The sequence below is a fragment of the Eleutherodactylus coqui genome, chromosome 2 (genome assembly GCF_035609145.1).
Source record: "Eleutherodactylus coqui strain aEleCoq1 chromosome 2, aEleCoq1.hap1, whole genome shotgun sequence".
Classification (NCBI taxonomy): Eukaryota; Metazoa; Chordata; class Amphibia; order Anura; family Eleutherodactylidae; genus Eleutherodactylus; species Eleutherodactylus coqui.
Genome location: NC_089838.1, coordinates 175,570,742 through 175,598,240, shown reverse-complemented (window position 1 = coordinate 175,598,240; position 27,499 = coordinate 175,570,742). Strand labels below are relative to the sequence as shown.

The window sequence follows — 27,499 nt, the reverse complement described above, 5'->3', positions numbered from 1 at the left end:
GCTTAGAGACTGAGCATAAATGGGCCTGAAAAATAGTCCCCTCCCCTCATCTGGAAAAAGGTTCCCGACTAGTAGCTTTCAACGAGACACCCGCTGTCTGAGAAATATGTGTTGTAACACAGCCTGAACATAGGATGTCTCTGGAATGAGAACCCTGCACTGCCGCGAAGCAGCGCCAGTGCGAGCAACCCACTTCAAAAACTCAAAGATCCACTTGTGTTGTCGGGAGCACCCGCAGAGAGCCAGAGCATCTGAAGAATGCCACTAGAGAGGTAAATTTGCGAATTACGACAAAGCCCATTTGTGACTGGCTCGTCCAATGAGACTGGACTTCATTAACATGGTGCCAAGATACCACATGCAGTGCAACAGGATGATATCGACCTTCTTTTGATGACAAAGAACCTTTTGCCCGATAGCGCCCTACACTTAGAAGAGAGACTAGTAGACTGGGTGAGCTGGACATGACATCAGCACCTTCAGAAAGGGGGGTGAAATCTTAAAAGAGCTGGGGGCCTTCTAGCAGGCTACCTAGTTGAACGTCAGGGTCCACTGAAATCCAGACTGTAAACACCCGGCTAGACAGGTTGTCGTAACGACAGCACTGCTGTTGAAGGATTAGTAGGAAGCATCCCAGGTGAATGCATGGGAGCTACTGCTGCCATAGGGAATGGGAGATAGAGACACATGGCTCAAAATTACCATTAGTATCAGCCTTCTGAGACTGTGAGAATGGCCACAGCCTCCACCTTCTGCATGAAGCCCACGGACCCTTAAGAACTCTAGGCCTAGGAAAAAGGCATCTGTGGGTTGTCAAGCCAGGGTGGCTCTCTACCAAGATGTCACTGCCACGGCATGATTCCAACGAGGCACCATAAAATGTGGCATAGCAGCCAAACTACCCCTGGACGGGAGTCTCACTGGTCTCTTTGTGGAACCCTCCAGAGTCCTGAGGGTGAGAGCCAAGAATTGAAATCAGTATTAGTGTATACAGCTTCAAGGTCTCCTGCAAGCAATCCTGCAGGAGCAAATAGCACAGGACGATCACAGTGCGCTACTAACTCCATCTGATTAAATGCTTTGTCTCCTGGAAGGTGCTCTTACCTGTGTAGGAAGGCTACGTGGAGAAACACTGTAGGAGCGAAGTTGTAGACTGCTCTGACTACAGAGTACTCCTGCAGCAAGATGAGAGATGCCAACAGCACAATTTTCAAGCTGTATTTAGCTGGACAGGCATATGCACAGCCACCATAATAGGTCCGATCCAACAGAGATCCCAAATGCAGTACCAATGTAAGAACTGGAAGAGGCAGCATCCATGGTGCAATAAAAAGATCTTTTATTCCTCCAAACAATTAAAATACACATTTAGGGTCAGCGGCAGACTCCACCATACCAGGATAATTTCATGCATCATTGACGACATGAGTGACCCACGTCCGCATGGACACGGCTGTCTGAGCTAGCAGTCCAGTTTTCCTAGAAAGCACTAGATGTTGGTTTGGTTCTGAGGCTGCCTGGAGAGGGATCAGACCAATGGTGGTTCAGCATGTCACAGCTGACCAGAGGGATCTACAGCCCTCAGGCCTCCTGTTGGAGGGCGAACCTCCCGGTCTACCACTAAACTAAAGATGAGATATTCTTTGACTGACTGGATGTAAATCCCATGTAGCGGGGCGAGCGCACATAGTATGCAGCTCTGGGCGGCCCCATCCTGCGTCTCATCCTGTAAGCGGGGAAAGCGCTAAAGCTGCCCACAAGGACACTGCAGACAGGCCACCATAGGGAAGCTAGCCGTTAGGTAAGGCAAGCCTAGAGTACTGCTGATAACCAGTTCAAACATGGCTGGTTGCAATCTCGCTACTGCATCGAGAGCACACATAGCACGTGTCTGTCGCCTGTCATCCTGGACATTGACACTGCACCAAGGCTGCCTGCAGAGAACTGCAGGCGGCACCCCTTAATGTGCTAGCCATTAGGCAAGGCTCAACTTGGTCTGTAACAGACATGAGGAGCGATGAGTCCAGAGACTCCCTGTGCGAATACTCCTTCCAAATGGAGGGTATTACAAGTCTCAGCAGGCCAGAGCCATGCTAGCAATTAGTTGAAACACTGTCTTTCCTAAAACAAGATATTTTCTGGCTGGATGTAAATCTTGTATTGTAGCGAGAGCGCACATAATATGTGGCCCTGGCTGCCCCTGTCCGCATGTCATCCTGGACCCAAGACACTGCGCCAAGCCTGCCTGCACGGAACTGCAGGAGGGGCAACAGGGGATCTACCGATAGGCAAGGCTCAACCCGGTTCAGAGCAGACATGAGGAGCGATGAGTCCAGAGGCTCCCTGTGCGAGTACTCTTTCCAAATGAAGGGTACCACAGGTCTCAGCAATGCCGGAGCCATTGAGGCAATTAGCTCGAACCCAGTTGTTCGTAAAATGAGATAATCTCTAGCAGGGTGTGAATCTCGTACCGCACACAGTACCAGATAATCCCTGTGCAAGTACTCTTCCCAGTATGAGAGGTACCACCGGTCTCAGTAAGCCTAGAATCACAGTGAGGTTGATCGGGCAGCAATGTCTGGTCGTTCGCTATCCTGCGTAGGGGTAGATCGGAGAGTAATACTGCTCCGTCGACCTGTAGGAGGAGGCAAAGGGCACATAGCTATTGGGGGAGGGGGGGGGGCAAGAGCTGTGCAAGGAGGGGACAGCAGGCCTCTCATCTTCAAGCCACAGCCCCTGCCATATGAGACACTCCACACACAAAAACACCTGCCGCCTCGGTGCAGTGGCCGGGCTTGTCAAGCGGTCCGGCAGGTGGCCAACGGCAAATGAACACAATAAAACGCGCAGTGGCCAATACATATATGCCCATGGTGGCATAAACCAAGCCATGTGACCGCATGCAGAACACACACAGCTACACATGAATACCGTGCAGTGGCTACACAGTTAATGCCGCACAGCGCCTACACCTACATGCACAGCGGCTATACCTTAAAGCCACACAGCAGGTATACAGTTAATGCCGCATAGTGGCTATACCTTAAAGTCGCATAGCAGCTCCACATTAAAACCTGCAAAGTGGCTACACATTAAAGCCGCATAGCAGTTTGCAGGCATGCCGCATGGCAGCAGTAATCAGTTTCTCCTGGATACATCAGACACACAGGAGAATGACACCATTCACACCAGGACTACCAGAACAGAGATACAGAAGTATGACACAGTTCACACAAAAGAGAACCTGCACAGAAATGCAGGAGAATGACACTGCTCACACCAGGACATACCAGAACAGAGCCACCAGACAAGCAGGAACACAGGACTGCTCAAGAGGAAAACCAGCAAAGGCTGACAAAAAAAAGCTGGTATATATATATATATATATATGAGCACAGACTTTGGGGATTGGTTGACTGAAGCACCACACCCAGCCAGCACAATCAACTACACCTGTTAAGATGAGCTGGTTAGAAACAACAAGCTGAACAACAGATCCCAGCAGCAAGCTCTAACACGGCCCCAAGGCGGCCAGCGTAGGCATAACACAAGCCGCATGGCGCAACACACTGCACGGTGGCGAATATCCCCCCACATGTGACAAATACACAGCTTGTCAGGCAGCGTGACACAGGAGGGAACTCTTGTACAGTGGCAGGACAGCAAGGGAAGTCCTATTTACTTACCTACTTCTTTTTAAAAATAATTAAAAACACTCACCTATCTTCTTTCTTTCTTCCCTGCCTCCAGCAGGGACCCCTGCCGTGCCACCTTTTCTTCTCCAGGTAGGGCAGACAATGGACAGCAATGTCTGGTCATTCGCCCTCCTGTGTAGGGGTAGATCGGAGAGCAATACTGTTCAGTCGACCAGCAATCGCTTCTTGGAGGACCCGAAAGTTGTCGGAATGTCATTTTTTTTCCATTTTCCTCCATTTAGAATTTTATAAAAGGTTTTCAGTACATTATATGGTAGAAAGGGTTAAAATACATTTGCGGATTCACTGCGGGTTTGAAGGTTAAAATCAATTAGGGGGGTGGGGGAAAGGCTGGGAGACTGGGTTGCATATGATCCGCAGTGCAGTCACGTACATCTGCGAGGAAAAAAAAAGGCATCCACGATATCCCGCAAGCAATAAAAAAATCAATATAATGATGCATCCGCTGCGAAAATCCACATAGAAATCCTCGCGTGCCGTGGACATGAGGCCTTAAATCCAGCACATAAATATGAACTTTATTTGTATGTACACTTATTTAAAATAAGGTTTCTATGTGCAGATATTCCAGGACTAATGTTAGGATAGCACCACCTGCTATTTCTATTCTGTGTCTACCTCAGTAATTATTCCACCTGCCCAGTCTTGCTTCTCCCTCTGCTCCACTGCATAAAAGCAAGACTGAGTAAGTGTGTCCACCTTGGAACACTTACTGAGGTGGACCAGACACAGAAAAAGCTGTTCAATAGAAACAGCAGGTAGCGCTATTTTAACATTCTTCTGAGAAAAATATTTTTTCAATAAGTGTAAATTTAAAAAAGTTTAGAATTATGGGCTGGATTTTTGTGGTACACCCCCTTTAAGTACTCAACTCTGATATTGATTTTTTTGTTATTCAAACAAATTTACCTTGATATCCCTCATCGCATATGCAGACAGCTCCAGTTGTACAGTATCCATGTCCACTACAAAGCTTGGGGCAAGCTTCACCGATATACACATGATCAACAGCCCAACTTTGCTTTTCTGTCTCATCTCCTTTCTGAATCCAGCGAAACTGTGTAGCGCTGTGGGATAACAAAAGCAGTGCAAACTTATTAGCAAAATGTTCGTCTGTAATAAAAGCTATGAGAAGACATAGTTGTAGAGAAGGTTTTATCCCACACTTATTTATTCAAGAAAATCTATGTGTCAATTCAATAATACTTAGAGGGGTTTTGTCATAAAAAACCCCCCAAAAAACCCGATACTCACCTATTTCTTCCCCGTCAGTCTTCTTACCACATCTTCTCCTCGCTGAGCTTCTGCAGTCCCCGGGGTCACCTCACCACATGTCGGCCAGATTGTTATGAAGGCTGCATTCCTCGCATTTTCTTCCTGCCGGGTCAGTGAAGGTTATGTCCCTATACTGTAGCGTTCACTGCCTAGGAAGGAATTCTGATATCATGAGCAATCTCTGCTGTAGATTGGCACTCCCCCTGTTGGCATGTAAACTGTGACGTAACGTCCATTGGCTGGTAGGAAGAAGACGGCCTGTAAATGTACGTAACCTCAGAGGAAGGTGAAGTGACCCCGGACTGCAGGAGACAGGAGAAGATAGTTGAGGTGAAGATCTGGTAAGTAGACTGACGGGGGAAGAATAGATAAGTATAGAATTTCTGTTTTTAAAGACAAAACCCCTTTAAAAGGGGTCTTCAGAGGTATTTCAGGGATATAATTTTCCCTGCTCACCAATCAGCACTTCCACGTTGTGAAGGAAAAGTGCTGAATGGTGGAGCAGCATGTCTGCTGCACTGTGCCCAAAAATCGCGACCATTCGAACCATTGGATTCCAATGTATTCATTCAGATGAACGATTTTTGGGCACCTAAAAGATCGCCCCAGAAAAAATAGCACATACGCAACCGTTTTCGGTCGCCAATTTTATATGTCGTGTCAAAAGATGATATGTGTTGAGGTGGCAGACAGTAGGCCTACATTTTTAGGGTGGCTACCCACTGGCGTGAACATTGCTGCGTTGCGAGACAGTGTGAGCCTGTGAAAATCAAGGACACATGTATTTCATTGAGTCTCTATCCACCCGCGATGTTATTAGCTTTGCATTGCATTTTTTTAATATCGCATTTGCCAGTCCTATTTTTCTGCGTGGTTCTTTTATTTTTTCTTCTCGCCTATGAAAGTTTATGGCAGACTCTACAACATCGCAACACGCATATGTTGCAGGTTTTGAGCTTAGGCTCTGCAGAGTGAAAAACGCAATGCAACATTGCCATTTGCGCTGCGGAAACGAGCCTAAGAATCCCGCATTGCAAACGCAGTAACATCGTAGCGTTCTTCACATGAGTTTGCTCATGCTAGTGTCTACTCCGGGTTTATGTTGATGTTTTGCACTATATTATGAGTCACTGAATTTACTGTGCACTTTGCAGCTTTGAATTGAATAAAAGCTGGCATAGACCAGTTTTGAACATTAATCCGGTGTCTTGGAGTGTATTTATATGTATGGTCCACTCATCTTGCCAAGGAAGATGGCACTCCCAATGAGCTGACATCCCTAAGTGTCACAGGCATTACAACACAATTTGCTGATAATTGCTGGACTGAACTTGAAGTCCAGGTGCCGCTTGGCAATTAACTGCAAATTGTGAGGCCTCGTTCACACAGGCGACAAAGTTGCACAATTTTGTTGCATTGCTAAAATGCGACAAATTGCATGTATGTGAAGCCCATGCTTTTCTATGGGTTAATTCACACGTGTGAAATTTTGTAGTATGCGACAACCCGACAAAAAAACCTTGCGGGTCCGGCGATATGCCCGCAGCTCGTGAGGTTTCATAGCCCATGTTTCCCTATGGAGCCTTCCTCTCCGTTTCATCACATCGCATGAAAACGCAGTTTTCGTATGGTGTGATGCAACTTTGACAGTAGAAAAACCTACTGTGAAAGCGATAACCTAAGCCCTAACTGCAGGAAAAAATACAGTATACATCACCTTACAAACGCTGTCAGTCCAGCCGCATCTTCTCTCCGGTACGGTTTCTCTTCATCATCTTCTGGCCGGGGATTGAAAAATCCCCGCTTCCTGGAAGCGCTAGCTGTGATTGGCTGACGCTTAGCCAATCATAGCCAGCGCTCGATGAACCAATCACAGCCATTCATCGAGTGCTGGCTGTGATTGGCTACGTGTCAGCCAATCACAGCCAGCGCTTCCAGGAGGTGGGGATTTTACAATCCCTGGCCAGGGGACCAGGGAGAAGCTGCAACGGAGCGCTTCTAGGTAAAGAATAATTTTTAAAAAAATTTTCTTCAGCTACGGCTTATTTTTGGGGTAGAGATTATTTTTCAACCCCCCTTTCCCCACCCCTGAAAATCCTTGCATGTGGTGCAACAAAGTTGTGGTATTACTGCGACAAATCGCAGTGATATCGCACAGACCAGCAATGCGATATCGCTGAGATTTTTGGGGGCTCCGTTGCAGCTTCTCCCCTGTCCCCAGCACTGGTCATATTCTTCTCTTCTGGCCTGGGATTGAAAAATCCCTGCCTCCTGGAAGCACTGGCTGTGATTGGCTGACACTTAGCCAATTACAGCCAGCACTCGATGAATTGGTTCATCGAGCGTAGTCAATGGAAAGTACTCCATTGACTGCAATGGAAGCCGTCCGCGCGGTTTTCCGCACAAATTACAACATGCTGCTGATTTCAGCTCGTGGGCAGGGTTGCATCGTTTTACACAGCATGTCTATGGACGGACATAGCTGTAGAAACCGCTGCGGGTCTCTGACCACGATTTCCACTGCGATAATCCGTCTGTGGGCATTCGGCCTTACCGAGTACGCAACACTCAATGAGCGCTATATACTAACAAGTAAAAGTCGAAGTGTTTTTTCCACTACTCGAGTTGGCGGTCACGTGATCGCTGGGATATCTGGGCACAGCAGAGCTACAGGATTCAAGCAGACGCTGATTAGCTCTGCCAGTGACTATTGTCACTTGAGGGGATGTTTTTTCCTGTAACTGGGGCTCCTACTGATGCTAATGTTTTTTAATGTTAAATTTAAAAAAAAAAAAAAAGACCATGTGGATGTCCCCCAGAGGTCTTATATAACATTATGGGGAACATAGATAGTGAAAAACCTAACTACGTAAAGAAGTAAAACAAAATGACAGAAAAAAATAAAAATATATACATAAACAAGAAAATAAGCCAAAGCCGACACCTACCAAAACAGTCGTATGCGCCCTGTTGTCCAAAACCATACATATTATATATCACAACATTCAAAACAAAATTAGGAACCCATTCCCATACTTTATTTTAGTGTAAATATACTAATTAAAAAACCCTATGAATGTTTAAAAAAAACAACATTTTTTTTCGCTTTTTACCCCGAATAAAAACTAAAAAAATGGGGAAAAAAAGTCAGTGAAAAAGATATTACAAAAGTAGCCCTATATGTCACAGAAAAAAAATGCTGCAAAAATTATTTTAATGGCTGAAGGAAAAAAAAATAGGGCAGTTAAATCCCCACATGGGTAAAATCCCTAAAAAGTGTCTGGTCCTTAAGGTACAAAATTTGTCTTTACCCCACTTGTGATTGTTAGAGTTGTTGAATTCTGCATCTGAGGTCCATTAAACTCTTTCTTCCTCAGATAGGCAATACACGCGCAATTAACCATCCACATGATGTAAAAGCTAACTGGATTCATCAGACCTGGTGCTTTCAGTGGTAGACAGTGGTCAGAATGGGCACTGTTCTGCTGAAATGCAGTGCCATATGTAGCAAGCTGCGATGTACTGTGTATACTGACACATTTTTTTTATCATAACCATTGTTAACTTTTTTAGAAATTGGTTTTACAGCAGCACTTCTATGGGATCAGACCTGACAGTCTAGCCTTTGTTCTCCATGTGTATCAATGAGCCTAGGATATCCATAAGCCTGTTACCAGTTTATCAGTTGTCCTTCCTTGGACCACTTTTGTTAGGTACTAACTAATGGATACCAGGAGCACACTAAAGGCTGCCTGTCCACGGGCGGGTTTTCATTAGGTTCCCAGCGGCGATAATGCGGCCGCGGGGAATGCAGTGAAAGCTCTCTATAGCGTTGATATGGAGAGCTCTTCCCACTTGTCAATGATTGGAGAATCATCGCAATTGTCTGCTCGCGGACGGCAGCTCCGGTGGCGGAGATCAGCCGCGGGATACCGCAACGCCCGTAAACAGGCAGCATTAGACCTGGCATTTTGGATATAGTCTGGCCCATTTAGCTGTCAAAACATGGTACTTGTCAAAGTCACTAGGATCCTTATGCTTGGCTAGTTTTCCTGCTTCCAACACATTAATTTCAAGAACTGACCGTTTACTTGCTGTTTAATATATCCTATCTTGAGATGAGCGAGCATACTCGCTAAGGGCAATTACTCGAGCGAGCATTGTCCTTAGCGAGTACTTGCCTGCTCGGAAGAAAAGATTCAGGTGTCGGTGGGGAGCGGCAGGGGAGAGCGGGGGGGGGGGGGGGGGGGAACGGAGGGGAGAACTCTCTCCCCCTCTCTTCCCCCCTGCTCCCACCTGCTCACTCCCGCAACTCACCGCTCGCCCGCGACGGTACCCGAATCTTTTCTTCCGAGCGGGCAGGCACTCACTAAGGACAATACTCGCTCGAGTAATTGCCCTTAGCGGGTATCCTCGCTCATCTCTAATCCTGTCACTTACCTGGTACCATTGTTATGAGATAATTGATGCTGTTCCCCTTCACCTGTCAGTAGTTTTACTGTTATTGCTGATCAGTGCATATACCACATACAGTAGTTCCTTCTGTGGGATTTTACCCTTCTTTGAAGTGATTCTACTTGTACTTTACTTTGTTGCGAACTGTATTTTTATTTTTGTAATTGAGTAACACTAGCCAGTCACTTCATTCTCTACTATTAATATTATGGCTTAATGTCTGGTCTCTGTCAAAGGATTTATATATACTTTGCAACAGTTTTTCACCAATAGATACTTTTGAAAATAAAATTCCAATGTTTTGCTGGTCACTTCAGTAAAATGCCAACCAAATGGAAAGCCTAGTTATGTGAAAAACATTACAACTGAAAGGCAATCCCAGGAGAATTATTGATATATTATCCCATGACTAATGCATACCTGGAGGAAACATGGTCTGGAAGTTGCAATGTCACTCTTTTCCACACTGAGCTGTTGATGGAGTTATAGATTGTGGCTTCATGGAACTGGAATGGAGAGCAGCCAATGCTATTTGATGAGGAAGGAAGACACTGTGTTTGAACCAGCTGCCACAAATCTGTTCTGTTAGAAAAGATAAACAGAAGAAAAGGTCAATTAGAGAAATATAATTCTAAGGGGAAGTGTTGCAGAGTGTGAAAATGATGTTTTCCACACTGCAAATCTAGCTTTTTGTATAGCAATTGAAGAGCATGTCTTTGAAATTCACATTATCTGCCTTTTGACAATAGTTGAATTTTCTATGATGGACCCATTTTTTCCACATATAAGGCCTCTTTTGCACTGAGACCTACGTGTGCAAAAACTATGCGCATAAAAAAACCTGTGGCTATTAGAACTAATGGTTTCCTATGGGAACGTTCAGATGTTTCTTGCACGACTAAAATTCCTTCATCTGAACACTCTCATAGGAAACCATTGATTCTAATAGCCAAGAGTTTTTTACATGCGTGATTTTTGCACGTGTAGGTCTCCATGTGAAAGAGGCCTAAGATATTGTGAGCGATAATACAAATTCACAGTCCAGAAATTTGGCCTCCTTTAACTTATATGCAGTAAATAAGACTTGTCAATAGAAAATTAACCCTATAGTGAAACACTAACAAGCTGATGATTCGCTCATTTCTAGTAATGAATATCAGTGAACAATACATAATTGTGAAATCTGCATTATCCCATGTGCCATGATTTGTGCAAAAACATCTACACTGCTGATGTTTCCAAAGCCTTGCAATTAGAGATGAGCGAGCGTACTTGCTAAGGGCAAATACTCGAGCGAGTATTGCCTTTTGTGAGTACCTGCCCGCTTGTCTCAAAAGATTCGAGTGCAGACGGGGGAGAGCGGGGAGGAATGGGAAGGAGATCTCTCTCTCCCCCCTGCTCACTCTCGCAACTCACCGCTCACCCCCGCCGACACACGAATCTTTAGAGACGAGCGGGCAGGTACTCGCAAAAGACAATACTCGCTCTAGTATTTGCCCTTAGCGAGTACGCTCGCTCATCTCTACTTGCAATGCATTAATAAACATGCATGAAAAAAAGATAAGAAACAAACTCATGACACTAGAGCTAGGTGATTTTCTATGATATCTATATTACTGGCCTATAACATATACATGAGAAGAATGAACATGTTCATTCGTATAGCGAATTCTGCATGGAAAAGCCGCATATTAGTCCCACATGGATTAGCCCCATTAAATGAGGCAAACCCTTGCATGGCTCTGACAGCATATTCACTGCATATTTGCAGCAGAAATACAAGTTTCAGTTTTGGATTTCTGCTACAGATGCTTTTGCAAATGCATGTTAGCATTGCCTTAGGTAAATCAATGATATGTAACATATCCAAATATTTCAAAGCATTTCAACGCAATCTTTTCTCTTTTACCTGGCATCCTTTGTAAACTCAAGCATAACTGAATGAAGATCGGCACATGAATTTTCTTCACAACCAACCACAATCTGAAATAATAAAAAACATAAGTAAAGAGGAACAGAAACTAAATGGAAAGATGCAAAGAAATTAAAAACATGGCACAGTGGCATGTACCAAAGTAGTGATTCACACCAATCATTTACAAATCCTCACAAGATACGAAAACCTGCTATTGAAATATCTCTGCATACCGTTATATAAAGCACACATTGCTATCATACCCAGCATATAGCGTAAACTGCAAAGTTAATTTATCTTGTGAAATAACTGATAAATATGGTTTACTATAATTATGCCAAGACCAAAATGTGACCAGTAACTTTGTACTGTAGTTCGATACTTTACCTCAAACACAATAGTGTTTCCAGTCACTGTTAACTGCTTGTAAAAAATCACAGTGCCACACAAATAATTTAACACTAAAATGATGTTAGATATAATTAGAGTTTAAAGCTTAAACTAACTGTGCATTCCTAAAACTATAACCATTGTGCCCCTATTGGTTACTGCAGCCACTGTACCTTCATATGGTTACATACAGGCATGTAGCTTAGGTTTTGCCTGGGCCGAACCCCATTCAAATCACCTCCAGTTAAAAGTAAACCACCCATCTATAACTTACTGCACATGGCTCTGAAGTTATAATCTATTTATTGCTTATTTATATGTATGTTTGTATTATCTCATACTACGGAAGCACACTGCACATAGAGCAGTCTGGGGAGCTGGCAGACATTTCTTTTCCAATTGCATTTTTAATGTATAAGAAACAGTACAATACCACAAATCCAATATAAAATGGGTACAGTGTTAGAAAAAGGAATGTAAAATGCATAAGTTCCAGTGAATTACAAAGTACATGCAACATCCTCAGTTAAAGCATAGTGAATAGTCTTTTTTAGCTGGAAGTTGAGTATCTTGTGGTGAAGTACAGACCTGTAAATAGAAAAATTGGCAGCAATACTTCTAGGCCAAGATAATCCCAATTTAAGAGAAAAATATTAAATGAATGGGGAATAAAAATGGAAAATAAAATGGGAATAGGAGCGGGGGTGAAAAAAAGAGGTAAAGAAAACAAAAGGGGGACTTAATAATCCATTATCTCCAAAAGGAACAAGCATGGATAATAATAATCATAATCAACTTTATTTGTATTGCGCCAACATATTCCGCAAAATATGTTGGCACATTAGACCTGGGTGGTCCTAGGTGCTGAAATGTCAAATATTCCATATTGAGAATATTTTTAATTCTGAAAATTAATTTGTGGGTGGATGGGGGTGAGGTATGCTTCTAGTGCAATATGATAAGGCATTTTGCCGCAGTACATAAACGGAGAACCACTCTGGAGCCATTTTTGCCATAGGCTTTGTGTGGAACATTTAGTAAGTAAAGTGCAGGGTCTAAGGGGACAGTATAATTCAAAATGTTCACTATGAACCAGAAAAGGTTATAAATGGGCAGTCCTAGAAGATATGGAATAAGGTCCATGAATTAATCTGACATCTCCAACAAATGTCTGGTATACTGTAAAAGGATTGAATTAATGCTGGAGTGTGAAGCCATTGCATTACTATATAGAATTCATTCTCTTTGTATAGCCAAGTATTGCTCCCACCTAAGCATCTAACCATGTTTAGGCATGCTGGAGGCCAATTTATGTGAATCAATAGGGGACATGGAATCAGAGGAACCACAGCAGAAAGATAAAAAGGGAGGGCACCATGTATCTTAACGTTACATTCAGAATTTAACATGAAAATTTGATAGAGAAATGGATGGTTGCTTCAAGGCTATTCACGTGTACGATTGAATATAAATCTTACCTTGAACTGTATCATATAGCCAGGTTGTATTATAAGCTCTCTGGAGGACAATTTATTGTCTGTTTTGTCCTTCTTTTTGTTTGGCCAATAAAGGTGAAATGATGGGTTGCCGCAGAAACCAGCTGTTCTCACAGCATTGGGGTAGAAACTCCAATGTTCATCATGGGACGTACCTTCTAGTAGGATAACAAATATTTATTATTTTCTGAAAACACAGGTAGTTTCACACTGAGATGAAAATATGCCAATAAAACACTAGTAGTAATTTACAACAGTTGATAAAACTGTGATCTGTACAACATTAGCATCACAGCAATAATGCAATATTTGGTATTACCAAACTGAAGAAGGTGAAGAAAGGTGGTATGAGAATAAAAAACAATGAAATTTACCTTTCACAGTGATATTTAACATAGTTATAAACATACCATCATCAAATGTGTCAACAAGCTGGCTCGGGTTGATCTCTGCTCCCCCAATTAATATGTTATCAAGGGCCCACTGAGATCGATCTGGACCTGGAACCACGTAACCATTGCTGATTGTAAAGGGCTGCCACCATCTTAGGCGAGTTGTGTTGGTTTGGGCTTGCTCTGGAACAAGTATGTAATCATAGCGGGCTGTCATGTACTTTTGGTAATCCATCTCATGAAGCAGTGTCCAAGAGATACCTACAAAAAGATAAAATATACCTATAATTGTCTCGTTTTTAACTAGTAACCATGTTAGAGCATGTTTTTTAATGTAAATATACATTCATGTATGTAACAAGCATATAAAAGTAATACTGAGGAATGTAATAAACTTTTAAAATATTCGAGACAGCATATGAGAACTTGTGCTTATCTGATTATCCAACTTCTTAAAAAACTATCAATATAGGGGTATAAACAATAAGGCCGCATTCAGATGGCAAAGTGTGAGTTGTACCTGAGATTTTTGGGCGCAACTCACTTCGAATAGAACACAGACACTCTATCCGTGTGCTGTCTAATGTGTGGGAGAGTGGACACTGCATGTCCCACTCTTGTCCATGAACTGGACCAGAATAGGACATGCTGCAATTTTTTTTACATTGACTTTTGATCTGTGAAAAAAAATAGCTGGCCTGAAAAGTCCTATTTTAATGGGTCTGAGTTCTGTCCGAGTTTACTCAGTTACTTAGATCTAAAACTGATCTGTGTAAATAGGGCCTCAGGGGGTTAATTCAACTATATCAAATGTCTTAAAACACTATGTCTCTGTCCCTCTTCATTGTCAAGCTGCATGTAAACCTATCTATGTGAAGGAGAATTTGTGCAGGAGCATGGAAGAGAACATGGATGACACTGGATGGGGGCGCTGTGGCAAAAAAATAGGTGCCCAGTGGCTACCGAAAGTTTATGTATTAGTTTGCTAAATAATGTTTTGTATACTTTAAAGACATAACATCCTATTGACTGACATACTATTAAAGAGTATATTGACTAGATTGTTTCAGCTGCAAAACTAATCTAAACATTTCAGTAATTGTATATTTGCAGTCATGAAGTATTCTTTACTCTGTGGAGGAAGACAATAAGTCACTACTAGAGATGAGCAAGCGTACTCGCTAAGGCAAACTACTCGAGCGAGTAGTGCCTTATGCGAGTACCTGCCCGCTCGTCTCTAAAGATTCGGCTGCCGGCGCGGGTGACAGGTGAGTTGCGGGGGGGAGGGGGGGAGAGAGGGAGAGAGAGATCTCCCCTCCGTTCCTCCCTGCTCTTCCCGCCCCCCGCCGGCACCCGAATCTTTAGAGTCGAGCGGCCAGGTATTTGCATAAGGCACTACTCGCTCGAGTAGTTTGCCTTAGCGAGTATGCTCGCTCATCTCTAGTCACTACCTTTTCTGGGTTGTTTTTAACTTCTTCTAAACTACACAGACTTGAGCCTTTTTTACAACTTTACTATGTAAACATAGTGCACTAACATAGCACTGATGCATTAATAATAAATTTGCCAAAGAAAATTGTGAGGTACTGAGGGGCGTGATAGTGGATGGTCGCTACATCGCCCCTAGGTTCCGTTATTATGCCTAGTGGGACTGGAGGAAGTTCATGTCCCACTGGTTGAGATGTGAAAATCCAGGAGGGCAATGTAATCTCCAGCAAGTAGTTGCTGGAGGTTTACCTTTAAAAGTCTTTGGGCCTGGATTTTTGGAATGGATGACAGGTTGGTAGTGGGGCCATCCATTCCACTTCCTACACTCCAGGGTGTGTGCGCGGTCAATCAGCACAGGTGCTGAGGCTGGGCCAGCAGGAGGTGTGCATATAAATAGCAGTGTGTACTGACACAGGGGGGGAATAAGATGGCTGCTGGACCCTGGCAGCCTGTGATACCTGCTAGAGGTAAAAGCCCTGCTGTGTGGTGCACTTGCTGAGCGTGACCTGTACAGGCAGGGACTGCCTTCTGTTGCTGGACAGTTATTTTCTTGCCTGAAGCTAAGGCTGAATTTGTGTTGATTGTTCTGGACTAAAATAAACGCAGGTCATGCCTGCACTTGGACTTTACCAACTTGTTTCCGTCTTTGACTGCCGCCAACCCGCACTCTACCGAGCTGTCCTCCCACAATATATATATATAAGACTTTGTTAAATGCTACTACCTCATTACAAATAATCATCTTGTGTATTGAGCTTGTCAAATATGAATATCATTTTACTACATTTTAACTATTCTCATTAATAACTATTTTTAAATGACTGATGAAATAAAGGTTTACACAAGAGTATTTTGGCTTTAGATGGCAACACATTTCCATTCAGAGAGTAAAAACCTACCTCCATCAGTTGAATAATCTAAGAGAACACCTTCTTTTCTACTCGTTGGTCTATGACAAGATGTTATATTTTCGCTGCCAATCCTTGCCCAATATTGAATAAACCTAAAAGAATGATATTTATTTACATATATCAGTAATATATTAATTTAATTATTGGAAAACTAAAATGGTTCCAGATTAAGTACTTGGTGCAATATATAGTACGATACAATTTTACTGAGCCTTACTTTGCTCCCCTTAAATCTAGATCCTGGGTGACTGTTTGCCGAATGGCAGATGACCAAAAATAAAGGCCAGTGTCCTCAGCTAGGATACCACAATCAGTACATGTTTTTCCCCCCTCCATAGACAGCCAGGAATCAGGTTTCAGTTCATCACTGTCAAAGCGCTCCTTTAGAAAGGTCTGTAAAGCAGAGCATTCATTTTACAATGCATAGAATCAAGAAATACTATCAAGCAAATGAAATTTATGTGTCTGTAAACATATTTTACTCAATATAATGGCCAACTGTGGGACCTGAATGTTATTACAATTGCTTGTTCACCCGACAAATAAGCTGTGTACAAGGACGAACGATCAGTCAGTGAACAAGCAAATGCTCTTTTATTGGTTGATCCTGTCAGTTTATCCAACCATGCAAAAGAACCTTAACAATACCTGCAGAGTAATTACAAACAAAGTTATTATATTGGGGGAGCTTTCTTAAACAAAATGTATTGTGAGAAAATGGCCTATTGTTTAAATCAAGTTTTTATGTTAAACATATATTTAAAAAATTTTTTTTTTTCTAGTTTCCCAAGTAGAATTGTTCTCAAAACAAATTATCACCTAATATTAGTGTAAACTTAGATCAGGCAGTCTAAAAATGCCCCATAATTATCATATTTTGTATGATAAATATGGCACATCTTTAAACCACTTTCTCTAACTTTTTACCACCTATTAGATGTCCTTAGTTTTACACCACAATTTTGGTGCAGGTTGTCACTAGAGATGAACGAGCCCCAAAATGCTCGGGTCATCGTTATTCGAGTCGAGCTTTTCATAAAATTCGAGAGCTCTATTTGAGTAACGAACCCCATTGACTTCAATGGGAGACTCAAGCATTTTTGTATGCGACCCGCCGGTTGCCGAGCTTCTTTTTTTTTCTCTTTCTCTCTCTTTTTCTCCCCCCCCCCAAGCCAGCCTCAAACTAACGTTGGCATGCGCAGTGGGGAGGGGTCAAATCTGACATGTCAGTGGCGGGGAGGGGCCAAAACTGGGGCGGGGTCAAAACTTCTTATAGATACCCAACGCCCCTGTTTTCCTTGCAAACCAAAGCACAGTGGCTTGTTCTTTCTGGTACATTTGCTTTAGAAATAAGTATAAACTTGATGTGACATTACATGCCAAATGTTTCCACATTTATGGCATAGTAAATATGCCTCAATAAGTATAGTATCTGGCTCTAATTGTTAAAAAAAATCTAAGTGACATATTCCCTTTAGGGCCTTAGTCAGATGGGCGTTTTTTCGCACGATTTGCGCATGCGCATGCGTCCGGCGATTTTTTAAAACCATTGCTGTGCAATATCATCGGACACATGAGCGCTTTTTATGCGCTCGTCCGATAAATTATAGAACAGAAATCGCAATCTGCGATTCCTGTTCTCTTCTCTATATGCGCTCAATTGGGCCGGCGGCAGCAGCGCCGACCCCATTGAGAACATATAGAAGACAAATCATTCTTCTCTGCCACAGCTGTGGCAGAGAAGAACGATGTTTGCCCATTGAATTCAATGGAGTCGGGTGTGAGTCAGACCTGCCTCTGATTGGCTCAGCGCTGAGCCAATCAGGGGGCAGGTCTGACTCACACCCCTTTCACACCCACTGCAGGCTGGCCGCGCGGAACTCCGGCTGCCGGGAGCAGGTGAGTATATATATATTTTTTTATTTTAACACTTTTCTGGATGAATTGCAGGGAAGGGCTTATATATTTAAGCCCTTCCTGACAATTCATCCCACACTCGCCCGCAGCGCATTGCTTTCAATGGAGCCAGCTGTATTGCCGGCTCCATTGAATGCAATGCGCTGGACAGCTCCGGCCCGTTTCTAATGAAACACGGCTAGGAGCAGCTTTTCGGGCGATTTTCGGGCACCGGTCACGCGATTTGTGGATGCGCATCCATCATGCGATCCGCAAATCGCGCGAAAAAACGCCCATCTGACTAAGGCCTAAGAGTGGTATACAGCTCAGAATATACATAGTGTTGTTCAGCATCAATGTAATTTCTTTTCAATGCAATTAAGGCAAAAAACTGATGTAACTGAAATAATAAATGTTTGTATAATTGCAATAATTAATGTATGTATCTTACTCACCTTTAGTGGATGGGACAGATAACAGTTAGGCCCCGAGTATCCTGGATCACAAATGCACTGTTCCTTCAAGCAATCCCCATGACCATTACAGTTGTCCAAGCAGCCAGGTCCAATGTACAAATTATCAATTCCCCACTGCATATCAGAATATTTCTGGTAAAATCGAAACCTGACAGGACTACAAGGAAAAATAGTATTAAACCTGAATGGACCATTACAGGAAGAACTGCAATCGTTATGTAAATGCAGGGGTACTGGGAAGTGAGGAGTGGATGCCAACAAACCACTTAACCCCTTGAGTGGCACGCCCGGAAATTTTCCGGGACGAGCTCCACTGCTCATAGCGACATAGCCCGGAAGATTTCCGGGCTATGTATCACTATGGGAGCTGCAGAGCACAATGCCACAAGCTGTGGCAGTGTGCTCTGCCTGCACAGTCCCACAGGGAACAAAGCAAGGGCTTTGAAAAACCAGCAGAAGATATTGCCGATATGCCGGCAATCTCCTGCTTTGTTTACAGGTTGCCATAGAGAGCATCGGCTTGTCAGAAGCAAGCCGATGGTCTCTGTGGCAGGGAGAGCTTGGTGCTTGGCTGTGAGAGGACAGCCAGGTACCAGCTCTTACAGCAGAGATCAGAGAAAATCTCCGATCTCTGCTGTGTTAACCCTTTACATACTGCAGTCTATGTGACTGCAGCATGTAAAGGGCTGTCACTGCAGCATGTAAAGGGCTGTCACCATCGGACCCCCGGAATGTGATCAGGGGGTCCTGATGGGTCCCTGTGGAAGTCCCCTAAAGGGACAAAAAAAAAATAATAAAAAAAAAAAGTAAAAAAATTATAAAAACACTTGTCTCCCTTTACTTTGTAAAAAATCAAAAATACAATCACACATGTGGTATCCATGCATCGTAATGACCCAGAGAAGGAAGTTAATACATTATTTAACCCCTTAATGACATGGCCCCTTTTTTTCCCCATTTCTTTTTTTCCTCCCCCCTGTTTAAAAAATCACAACTTGTCCCGCAAAAAACAAGCCCTTATATGGCCATGTCTATGGAAAAATGAAAAAGTTATGGCTCTTGAGACGCAACTGCAAAATTAGTTGAAATTCAATGATTAGACCATTTTAAAAAACCTGCCCTGGTGGGCACGACAGGGTGGTAGGAAACCCACCACTCAAGGGGTTAATCTTGGTCAGGCTATTTAGATACATGACTAGGGCAGCAAACTAAAACTTTGCCTCCGGTTAAGGAAAGCCTCACTATGACTCGGCTTTAGTCTACGAATAAAAAAAACCCATCTAAAGCAAGAAGATATTGCTCTTCTACAAACATGGTGAAAATTTAAATAGATGGAAAATCAAGATAAATACTTGTATTACCAAAAAGAGTACTAATTTATTAAGTCTGACACACTAGAAAAAGACACCTCAAATATATAGCTGATATCTTAAGGATAAAAGAAAAGTTTAGTATAGATACTATTGAATAAACCATCAGAGAAATTAATTTCAGATGCAAAACAATTTATAAACAATAAAATGTTAATAATCATATACAAGTTATAAGATTCATGTTATTATTCAATCTAAATAGTGTGAAATCCAACAAGTTACAATGGCTTCAGAATACAATGCTTTCAATAAATAATGGACATTCCTGGATTATGTAACTTGAAACCAGACTCATCATTTAATTCCACAAACATGCATGTTCTAAGGCATCAACATACAATAATTTAAGCCTACAATGTTCATTGTGGATCCAATTATTATTGTATGTTAAAGGACCACTGTATTAGTTTGGGAGTAACCCCACTTAGGGATGTTTCACATGGGACAGAATTAGTCCGCATGGACATTTCTGCATCACTATGTTGTCCCTACGAGGTTTGATTCCGCACCTGTTTAAATCCGCGTATCTTTACTTCAAGACCGCAAAATTAAATTAGGCATTGGAAAAAGTTGTCAGCTGCGGAATTGTTGTTGCGGATTTCTAACATATAGGAGAGGTAATTCTGCAATTCAAGTCTGCAGAAAGAAAAAGCAAGCAATTCTGCAAGATGTACCGCAGTTAAAAGCACAACAAAATCCACACTAATTGACAAAATCCACATCTGTGCTCCATCCTGGGTCAATTACGTCCCGTGTGAAAGGTCCCTTATTTGTCTGCTGCTTCTTATTAATTCATACACAGCTGTTCTTAGTGTCTGACATATGGCTGGTGTGCAGCACACCATGTGGATATCATTTGCTCTGATACCTAGGCATAAATCCAAAAGGAAATTATCTTTAGATTGCTACCTAAATGAATACAGTAGCTAATTCTAGTCCCTGAAAAATCTCTATAAGCTATCCCTCTGAAAAATAGTAAAACCACCCTGGGAAGAATAAACGTAGAAGAAAGCTGGGCCTTAAACTGGCGGTCTCATGAAGTTATTCTCTATTCATATGCCCTATTAGGGCATTCAGACTTTAAATAAATGGGATTCCCCCTCCACAAACCAGAAAAGACAGCCACTATGTAGGAGCAGTTCCCGCTCTGGTGGACCTAGCTCATCAATGTATTAAGTGTACAGCCATTTATTTGACTGGCTGCTATGTAATACTACAGTTTTCCTAAAATTGTTTTTAATTACTGAGAATAACTTACTGCCCAGAATTATAGATGTCGGACCCATGTAGATCAACTGATCGCCACATTGGCTTCCATTTAAAAAGTTATTGCCTTTATGAAACACCCCTTAATTGAGTCCTAATAGTGGCCCTGATAAATCCCACTGCATCAGATTCTGAATTAATGTGAATGGCTCACCATAATAGGACTGCCCAAAAGGTAAGACGCCCTCTTAGCAAAGTATTTAATTAGAAAGGGTTTTCCACATGTGAATGATGGGCACTAATGTTGGCCAATCCCCTGATTTCCTTTTAACCATTTCCAATCCACTGTCTGACGTCTAAAGACATTCTGATTGAAGGCTGTACAGCTCTGATGTTGGAAAACGTCTGGCAGGGTATTCTTACTGTATACTACTGGCCGCTCTGTTGTCGGGGGCCTCTTCAGCATGTCCCATACCGCAGTACTGACTGTAGCCAGCAGATGGCGCTATTGTACACGGGAAGAAAGAAAAAAAACCCTAGGAAACCCTGAATCCAAAATTGGATTGCAAAGGGTTGAACATGTGTGATCAAATTAGTAAAGCCTGTATATTTATTTCACTGTGAAGAAGATGAAGATAGGTTTAAGTCACTATGACACCTCTGCCTGCACCTATCTCCTCGGGAAATTGGCATACCTGATCCTTGTTCTTCCCAGCAGTAAATGATAAGGGGCAGTCACCCTAGCCCATGCAAGCTGAGTAATTCAGTGGAAATATAGCAGATGGGCCAACATTTATTTAATGTTATGGCAGTTTCAAGTTACATCTCTTCACATTATACACACAATTAATAAAAATGCTGCATTTCGTGCACTTAAAACAACTTCTCTACGCGGGTCATTGTCATACATAGTAGATAATGTGCAACACCCCTATATCTTGCACAAAGTAGTAAAGAACAATACTGTAAAGACCTGAAATGGACCATGATGATAAGCTAAGGTTACCTATAAAGCCCCCTATTAAAATGTTTCCTTCACTTAAATAAAGCATATAAGTGCAGCACTAGAATTTTAAAACTCTTCTTCCATGAGAATTATGTTTCCATTGCCCTCCAATTAGTAATTTCTGGTTAAGTTTGGGCTTTACATTATGCAATGATTTGTACTGAATTAGATGGGAAACATAGGCCTACTTTATCAAAGCTTTTCTAAACTATCCTTGTGTCCCATGGTAAGCAATTAGAGCTCAGCTTTCATTTTACCACAGCAGTTTAGGAAATGAAAGCTGAGCTGTGATTGGTTGCTATGGGCTGCAAAGACAGTTTTACTGTTAGATAGTTTGATAAGTGAGGCTATAGATATCAATTAGTTTTGCATCCATTTCCAAATCATTAGTCTGCACATGAACACTTTTGCTTCTCTGTTTTGCAATCTGGCTTGCTGCATGCTATTAGGGTACATGGCGATGGTATTAGTATACCTTGACGCCACCAGAAGCTAGGGGTTTGACAGGGAAAACGCCCCTCTCACACCCCCAGCTCCTGATGGGTGCAATAGGTAAAGGTCCTCCAACCTGCAGGAATGCCTGAGGGGCTGAAGCGGTGTCGCATGTAAGTGAGCCGACCTCCCTCAGTCTCTTACCTGGCTCCGTGTCAGTGTGCCGCTGCTGTTGCCTCCCGTCCCTCAGGGAGCTGCGGTGCATGTGGTAGTCCCCCGATGAGGCTGGGTCCCTTGTGCGCAGCACTGTCATCGGTGCAGTGGTCCTGGACGCTGCGGGCGGTGGCAGTGAGTGTCTGTGCCGGCGGCCCTCTGCCCTCCCTGCAGCAGCGCCGATTACAAAGTTACATCAGGTGGGGAAGTGAAGGTGTAGTCGCTTCTGGGCCACCACCGGCGTCTGTTGCAGGAGTGCACAGCCGCCGGCTCTAAGAGTGTCTCCTGGCGGTCATGTGCCCTCCCTGCAGTGGCGCCGATTTAAATGGTGTGGGATTGGAGCGGTGGCCGCTAGTCGGCTGGTCCCAGCGTGTGCTCTTGGAGTGTGCGGTGGCCAACCCTGTGGCCTCCCTGCAGCGGCCAGAATGTCGCATTGCCTGGGAGAGAGGGGGAGGGGACTCTTGTGGGACAGCAGCGGCGGCGGAAGAGGTTTCATAATCAGGGAGGTTCCGCCTTCTGGGTCTTTAGCGAGGAAGCCCCTTGCAGCGGCTGCTGCAGGCGTTTTTCCCCTCAAGTGGCCTTCCAGGACCTACAGCCCAGCCTGCGGTCCATCCAATCAGGTACAGGGGGCGTCACCCCCTGTTAATCTTGGCTCCATCAGGAGTTCCTGGTGGCATCAAGCTACACTAATACCTATGGCAATTGAGCTTTCCCTGTAGTATATATCTTGTATGTGGCTTCTTTTTCTGTGAGTTGTCATTTCCAAATCAAGGTGAAAAATTACCCGCCATAAGAAACCAATGGAAAATCATACAATTCTTGTCCATTTCCATCAAACACTGTTACAAAAATAAAATCTTGATGATATACATAGAAATCATAAAAGCTGAAAAGGAACAGACCTGCTAGAGTTTTTTAGAGATTGAGAACAATGCATTTTTGATAAAACTTAAAGCAAACCATAGTTCAGTGACTCACTTTCCAATAAGGTTAACAGGCAGGGGATAGATGACACGTTTCCATCCTTTAACTGGAAAAAACACTGATGGCTGTGATACACTCCCAGAGCATTTTGGGTCAGCAGGTAAACACTGTGGAACTAGGTAACTCCAGCTCACACCAAAGTCAGTGGAATACTGAACATGCACATTGTTTGGCACATTCTTCTCTGAAGTTTTGCAGCCAACTGCTATCTATTATGCAAAAAAAGCACAATGATATTTCAGTAGAAAATTCAAATTTCAATCAGTTGTCAAAGATTACTTCTGCTGTTAAAGCAGAATCATGAAATAACAGTTCTGGAGTATCTGTTCTCCTAACTCTGTATTGTGCCGTTCCTATTTCTCCTGTCAGACGTGTGAATAAATTGACACCTGAGTGTTGCCATTTTAGTGCTTCAGATTTGCATTGTTAGGATGCCATGACTAAGAGTGGCAACGCTAGAATCGTGTAGGAGCTGTGGTGTATACACCATGGAAACTGTTTTTATGGATTAAAAAATGAAAGTTACATTTTTAAGGAAGTGCTGGAATTTACCAGCAGTCTACTGGGTTTTCCTTGCACTCCCGTGAATTGAACTGGTTGAATTGACTTAAGAGGAGTGGGTTAGCTGACTTTTTTCTACTTGATATATTGGCCTCACACAGTCTGACACTGTCAGCTCCTATTGGACGATGTCAGAGTGTAGAGAGCCACATCCCAACTGGTAGAAACTAGTTGTGAATGTATTAATAAATTTCTATGAAGACTAATAAAGGAACAGCACAACACAAAAGTCTAAAATAGAAGCTCCAGAATTATTATATTACGGGGAACATAATTATTTGCTAAGACAAACACATCGGGAGTAGTGACAGGTGCTCTTTAAATCAAAATACAACACTTCAAAATGTACATTTGCGGATATTATAAATTCTTGTTAAGCAATGTACAAGCGATGGTACAATTAATAACACAATGCTATCCGCAGCAGCAATATACAATACTAAGTGATGTTATACAAGTGATAGACTTTATTCCACGAGAATATAGTTTTATGTGATTATCTGAAGCCGGATATAATGCGAAAAAGGAGGCGAAAACTAAAGTACACAAACAATATAGACAAAAACTAAATGCATTGCAATACTCAGGGACACCCCTACCATAAGGTAACCTTAGCCTGTCTGCAGGACCTCAGAGGGGCGGCACTAAGATTGCCAACCGGCCAGTAAGTCACCGACCCAGCAGGTAATTAAATCTAGTGGCTGATGCCAGTATTTATTTTTAAATACTATATTAATGGCCAGTAAAAAACAATTGTCAGCCTCCAGCCAGCTGGGCAGCAATATGACACCATCAATACTGTATTTAACTCACTTCGTCTGTAAATCCAGTATGGTGGCCGCTGCTGTAATCAGACTGTGAGCCCTGACCTCTCACCCCAATGTCTGCGTTCCTGCTGGCAGATGCCATCCTGTATGCAGTGCAGATGCCGGGTGGAGAGATCATGGGTCACAGTGTGATTACAGTAGCAGCAGCCACCAGACAGGAGCTACAGATGGAGTACGTTAAATGCTTGATAGTGTTGGTTGCTGCCCTGCCATAGGTGCGCTAAGTGGGTCACTATTACTACTGGGGCCACTGAGGGATCACTATTACTACTGGGGCCATTATGGGGGTCACTTTAACTTTTTTTTGTGTTGCGGGAGGCTATTTCACTGTTCACCTCAGGTAGCAGAAAGGTGTGGGGCACTCCTGGCAATGCTATATGAAGGAAGTGTGTTAAAGCATGAGAACCAGTTACATTGCTATATAAAATCTGGAAACCAGGATGAAACCAGCACAAGTTTCTCTAAACATAATATAAAAAGAGCCCAACTGAAAAAAATGGGACCATCAGCAAATATGTACTGCTGTACTACAGCAAAACATAATGAAATACAACAAGCAAACAGGTGATAGAAGAAATGATCACTACATTTACCTTAAACTGCATGATCCAGTTTTCTGCAGGTGTCAGATCATGGGTTACTGTGTACACCTCTCTGCCATCATGACTTCCACAGATCATTACACCATCAGGTGAGTCACAGAATCTCTCAATACTACAATCATCATGGAAAAGCCAGTGCTCATTCACTGAAATAACACAAGCATGGATTCCTTATGTGATACAGCAGGGTAGTCATTTTACACACTAGAGAAGGATGATTGTCTGACACATTAACAAAATAAAGGCATGAGTATCTACTTTTACCCGACTGTGTATATGATGCTTAACAAGTACTTAGAACTATTACCAACTGAAAATGGGTTCATTACAAGACAGTTCATATAAAAGCTGCTTGTTTGAAACCTGCCAATGCGTTGAGAGCAACCAGGTGTTTGACTACTGAGCGTGTAAATGATGCTAAAGCACATGTAATGGATTGTAAATTATCTGGCTTTTCTTTTTACAATGGCTGTCATCGCTCTCTACAATAACACGCAGAATGGACTATGCTTTGCAAAATGGTTTAAATGGGATGTTTTTACCACTTTGTAACTGAAAATCTGCCTATTTACGGTGGTCACTAAGGGGCCTTGTTCTGCTACACGTGTATCTTATGGTGCATGAGAATAAGGTATCACGTCAGATACAGCAGAAGCTTCGCTAACAGCCCAGCCAGGCTTGCTCACAGTTAGGCTACGTTCAAATGGACATGCGCAATATCGCACTTGCCAACGTGCATTTTTTCATTGAAAAACGCCCATCATCCCTTCTGTGAAATAGCGATCCTCAGGCACATGATCCACACGTGTCAGATGAGTGTTTCTTGTTGATTTGAATACAAAACTTTGCACGGCATATGAGTGCCATGCGATGTGTTTTAAGGTCAACAATGAGCAAGGCGTTCCAAGGGAATGCCAAAAGAGAGAACAGGCTGCGATTTATATCCTCGCAGCATCACTGCAAGGGAAAAAATGCTTTTAAGAATAAGGGGTTATGTACACGATCTTGTTTTCACCCCATATCACACGTGTGTTGCACGGATGTGTGATACGCGGTGTATGGAGTCAATGAAAGTCAATGGGCTTTCATTGATCCATGTACAATGGCGTGTGGACACTGCATATCAATACGCAACAGAAATAAATCGCAGCATGCTCTATTTCTCTGCATTCATATGCAGTGTGAGCCCTATACAATTGTGTGGGCTCTTTCACACAGGTATTGTTTTTACGCAGAATAGGCGCGTCAAAAAATCGTGTCTATTGGAACCAATAGATGAAGAAGTTTTAGACATGCAAAGAAATCGCATCTTAAAAAGATAGGACATGCGTGACTACAATACACGCATCGAAGGTCTGTGCTGTGTGAAAAGATAGGACCTGACCCATCTTTGGTGCTTGATGTGCAGGAGTCTCCATAGACTTCTATGAGAGCAGGAGTTTAGTTGTGTCATTAGAAGGATTTCTGCCGACCGAGAGAATTCCAAACAGCAGCGGCGCCACTAAACCCAGAAGCAAATGTCCCATTGTAAACTCCTGTTAATCGCGCAGGGATGAGGAGAAGCCCTGAGGGTTCTGTTCATCTCCCCAGGGTTCCCAAGAACAAACAGGAGTTTACAGCTGGATATTTAAAATATGCTTCTGGGCAGCAAGTTTTAAATGTCCCGCTGCTGGGCAATTCCCCAGCAGCGGGCGACCCCCTCCACCTCTCTCCCCAGTAGCAAGTTCCCCAAGTGATTTCCCCATAGCGGTGAAGAGAGAGGAGGCGGGGTTAGAGGGCTTCACTGAGAGTGGGGACTGGGTTAGAGGGATCTGCCTTCTAGCTCCGGCCCTTCTCTACTTGCTATGGGGATATCCTTGGGAGAAGCCCTCTAGCCTCACCTTCT

General features: G+C 43.0%; 1 protein-coding gene across 1 annotated transcript in view; it reads right to left on the bottom strand.

Moving 5' to 3' along the window:
* RELN (reelin) overlaps positions 1 to 27,499 on the bottom strand; it is a 655,909-nt gene that overhangs the window by 38,883 nt on the left and 589,527 nt on the right. The window contains exons 51-60 of the mRNA XM_066591974.1: positions 25,606 to 25,760; positions 23,619 to 23,833; positions 18,390 to 18,567; positions 16,256 to 16,431; positions 16,027 to 16,130; positions 13,658 to 13,900; positions 13,230 to 13,405; positions 11,356 to 11,429; positions 9,867 to 10,028; positions 4,626 to 4,783 (exon numbers count right to left, since the gene is read on the bottom strand). Of these exons, the coding sequence (XP_066448071.1) occupies positions 4,626 to 4,783; positions 9,867 to 10,028; positions 11,356 to 11,429; positions 13,230 to 13,405; positions 13,658 to 13,900; positions 16,027 to 16,130; positions 16,256 to 16,431; positions 18,390 to 18,567; positions 23,619 to 23,833; positions 25,606 to 25,760 (1,641 nt within the window). The remainder of the gene's footprint in view (positions 1 to 4,625; positions 4,784 to 9,866; positions 10,029 to 11,355; positions 11,430 to 13,229; positions 13,406 to 13,657; positions 13,901 to 16,026; positions 16,131 to 16,255; positions 16,432 to 18,389; positions 18,568 to 23,618; positions 23,834 to 25,605; positions 25,761 to 27,499) is intronic.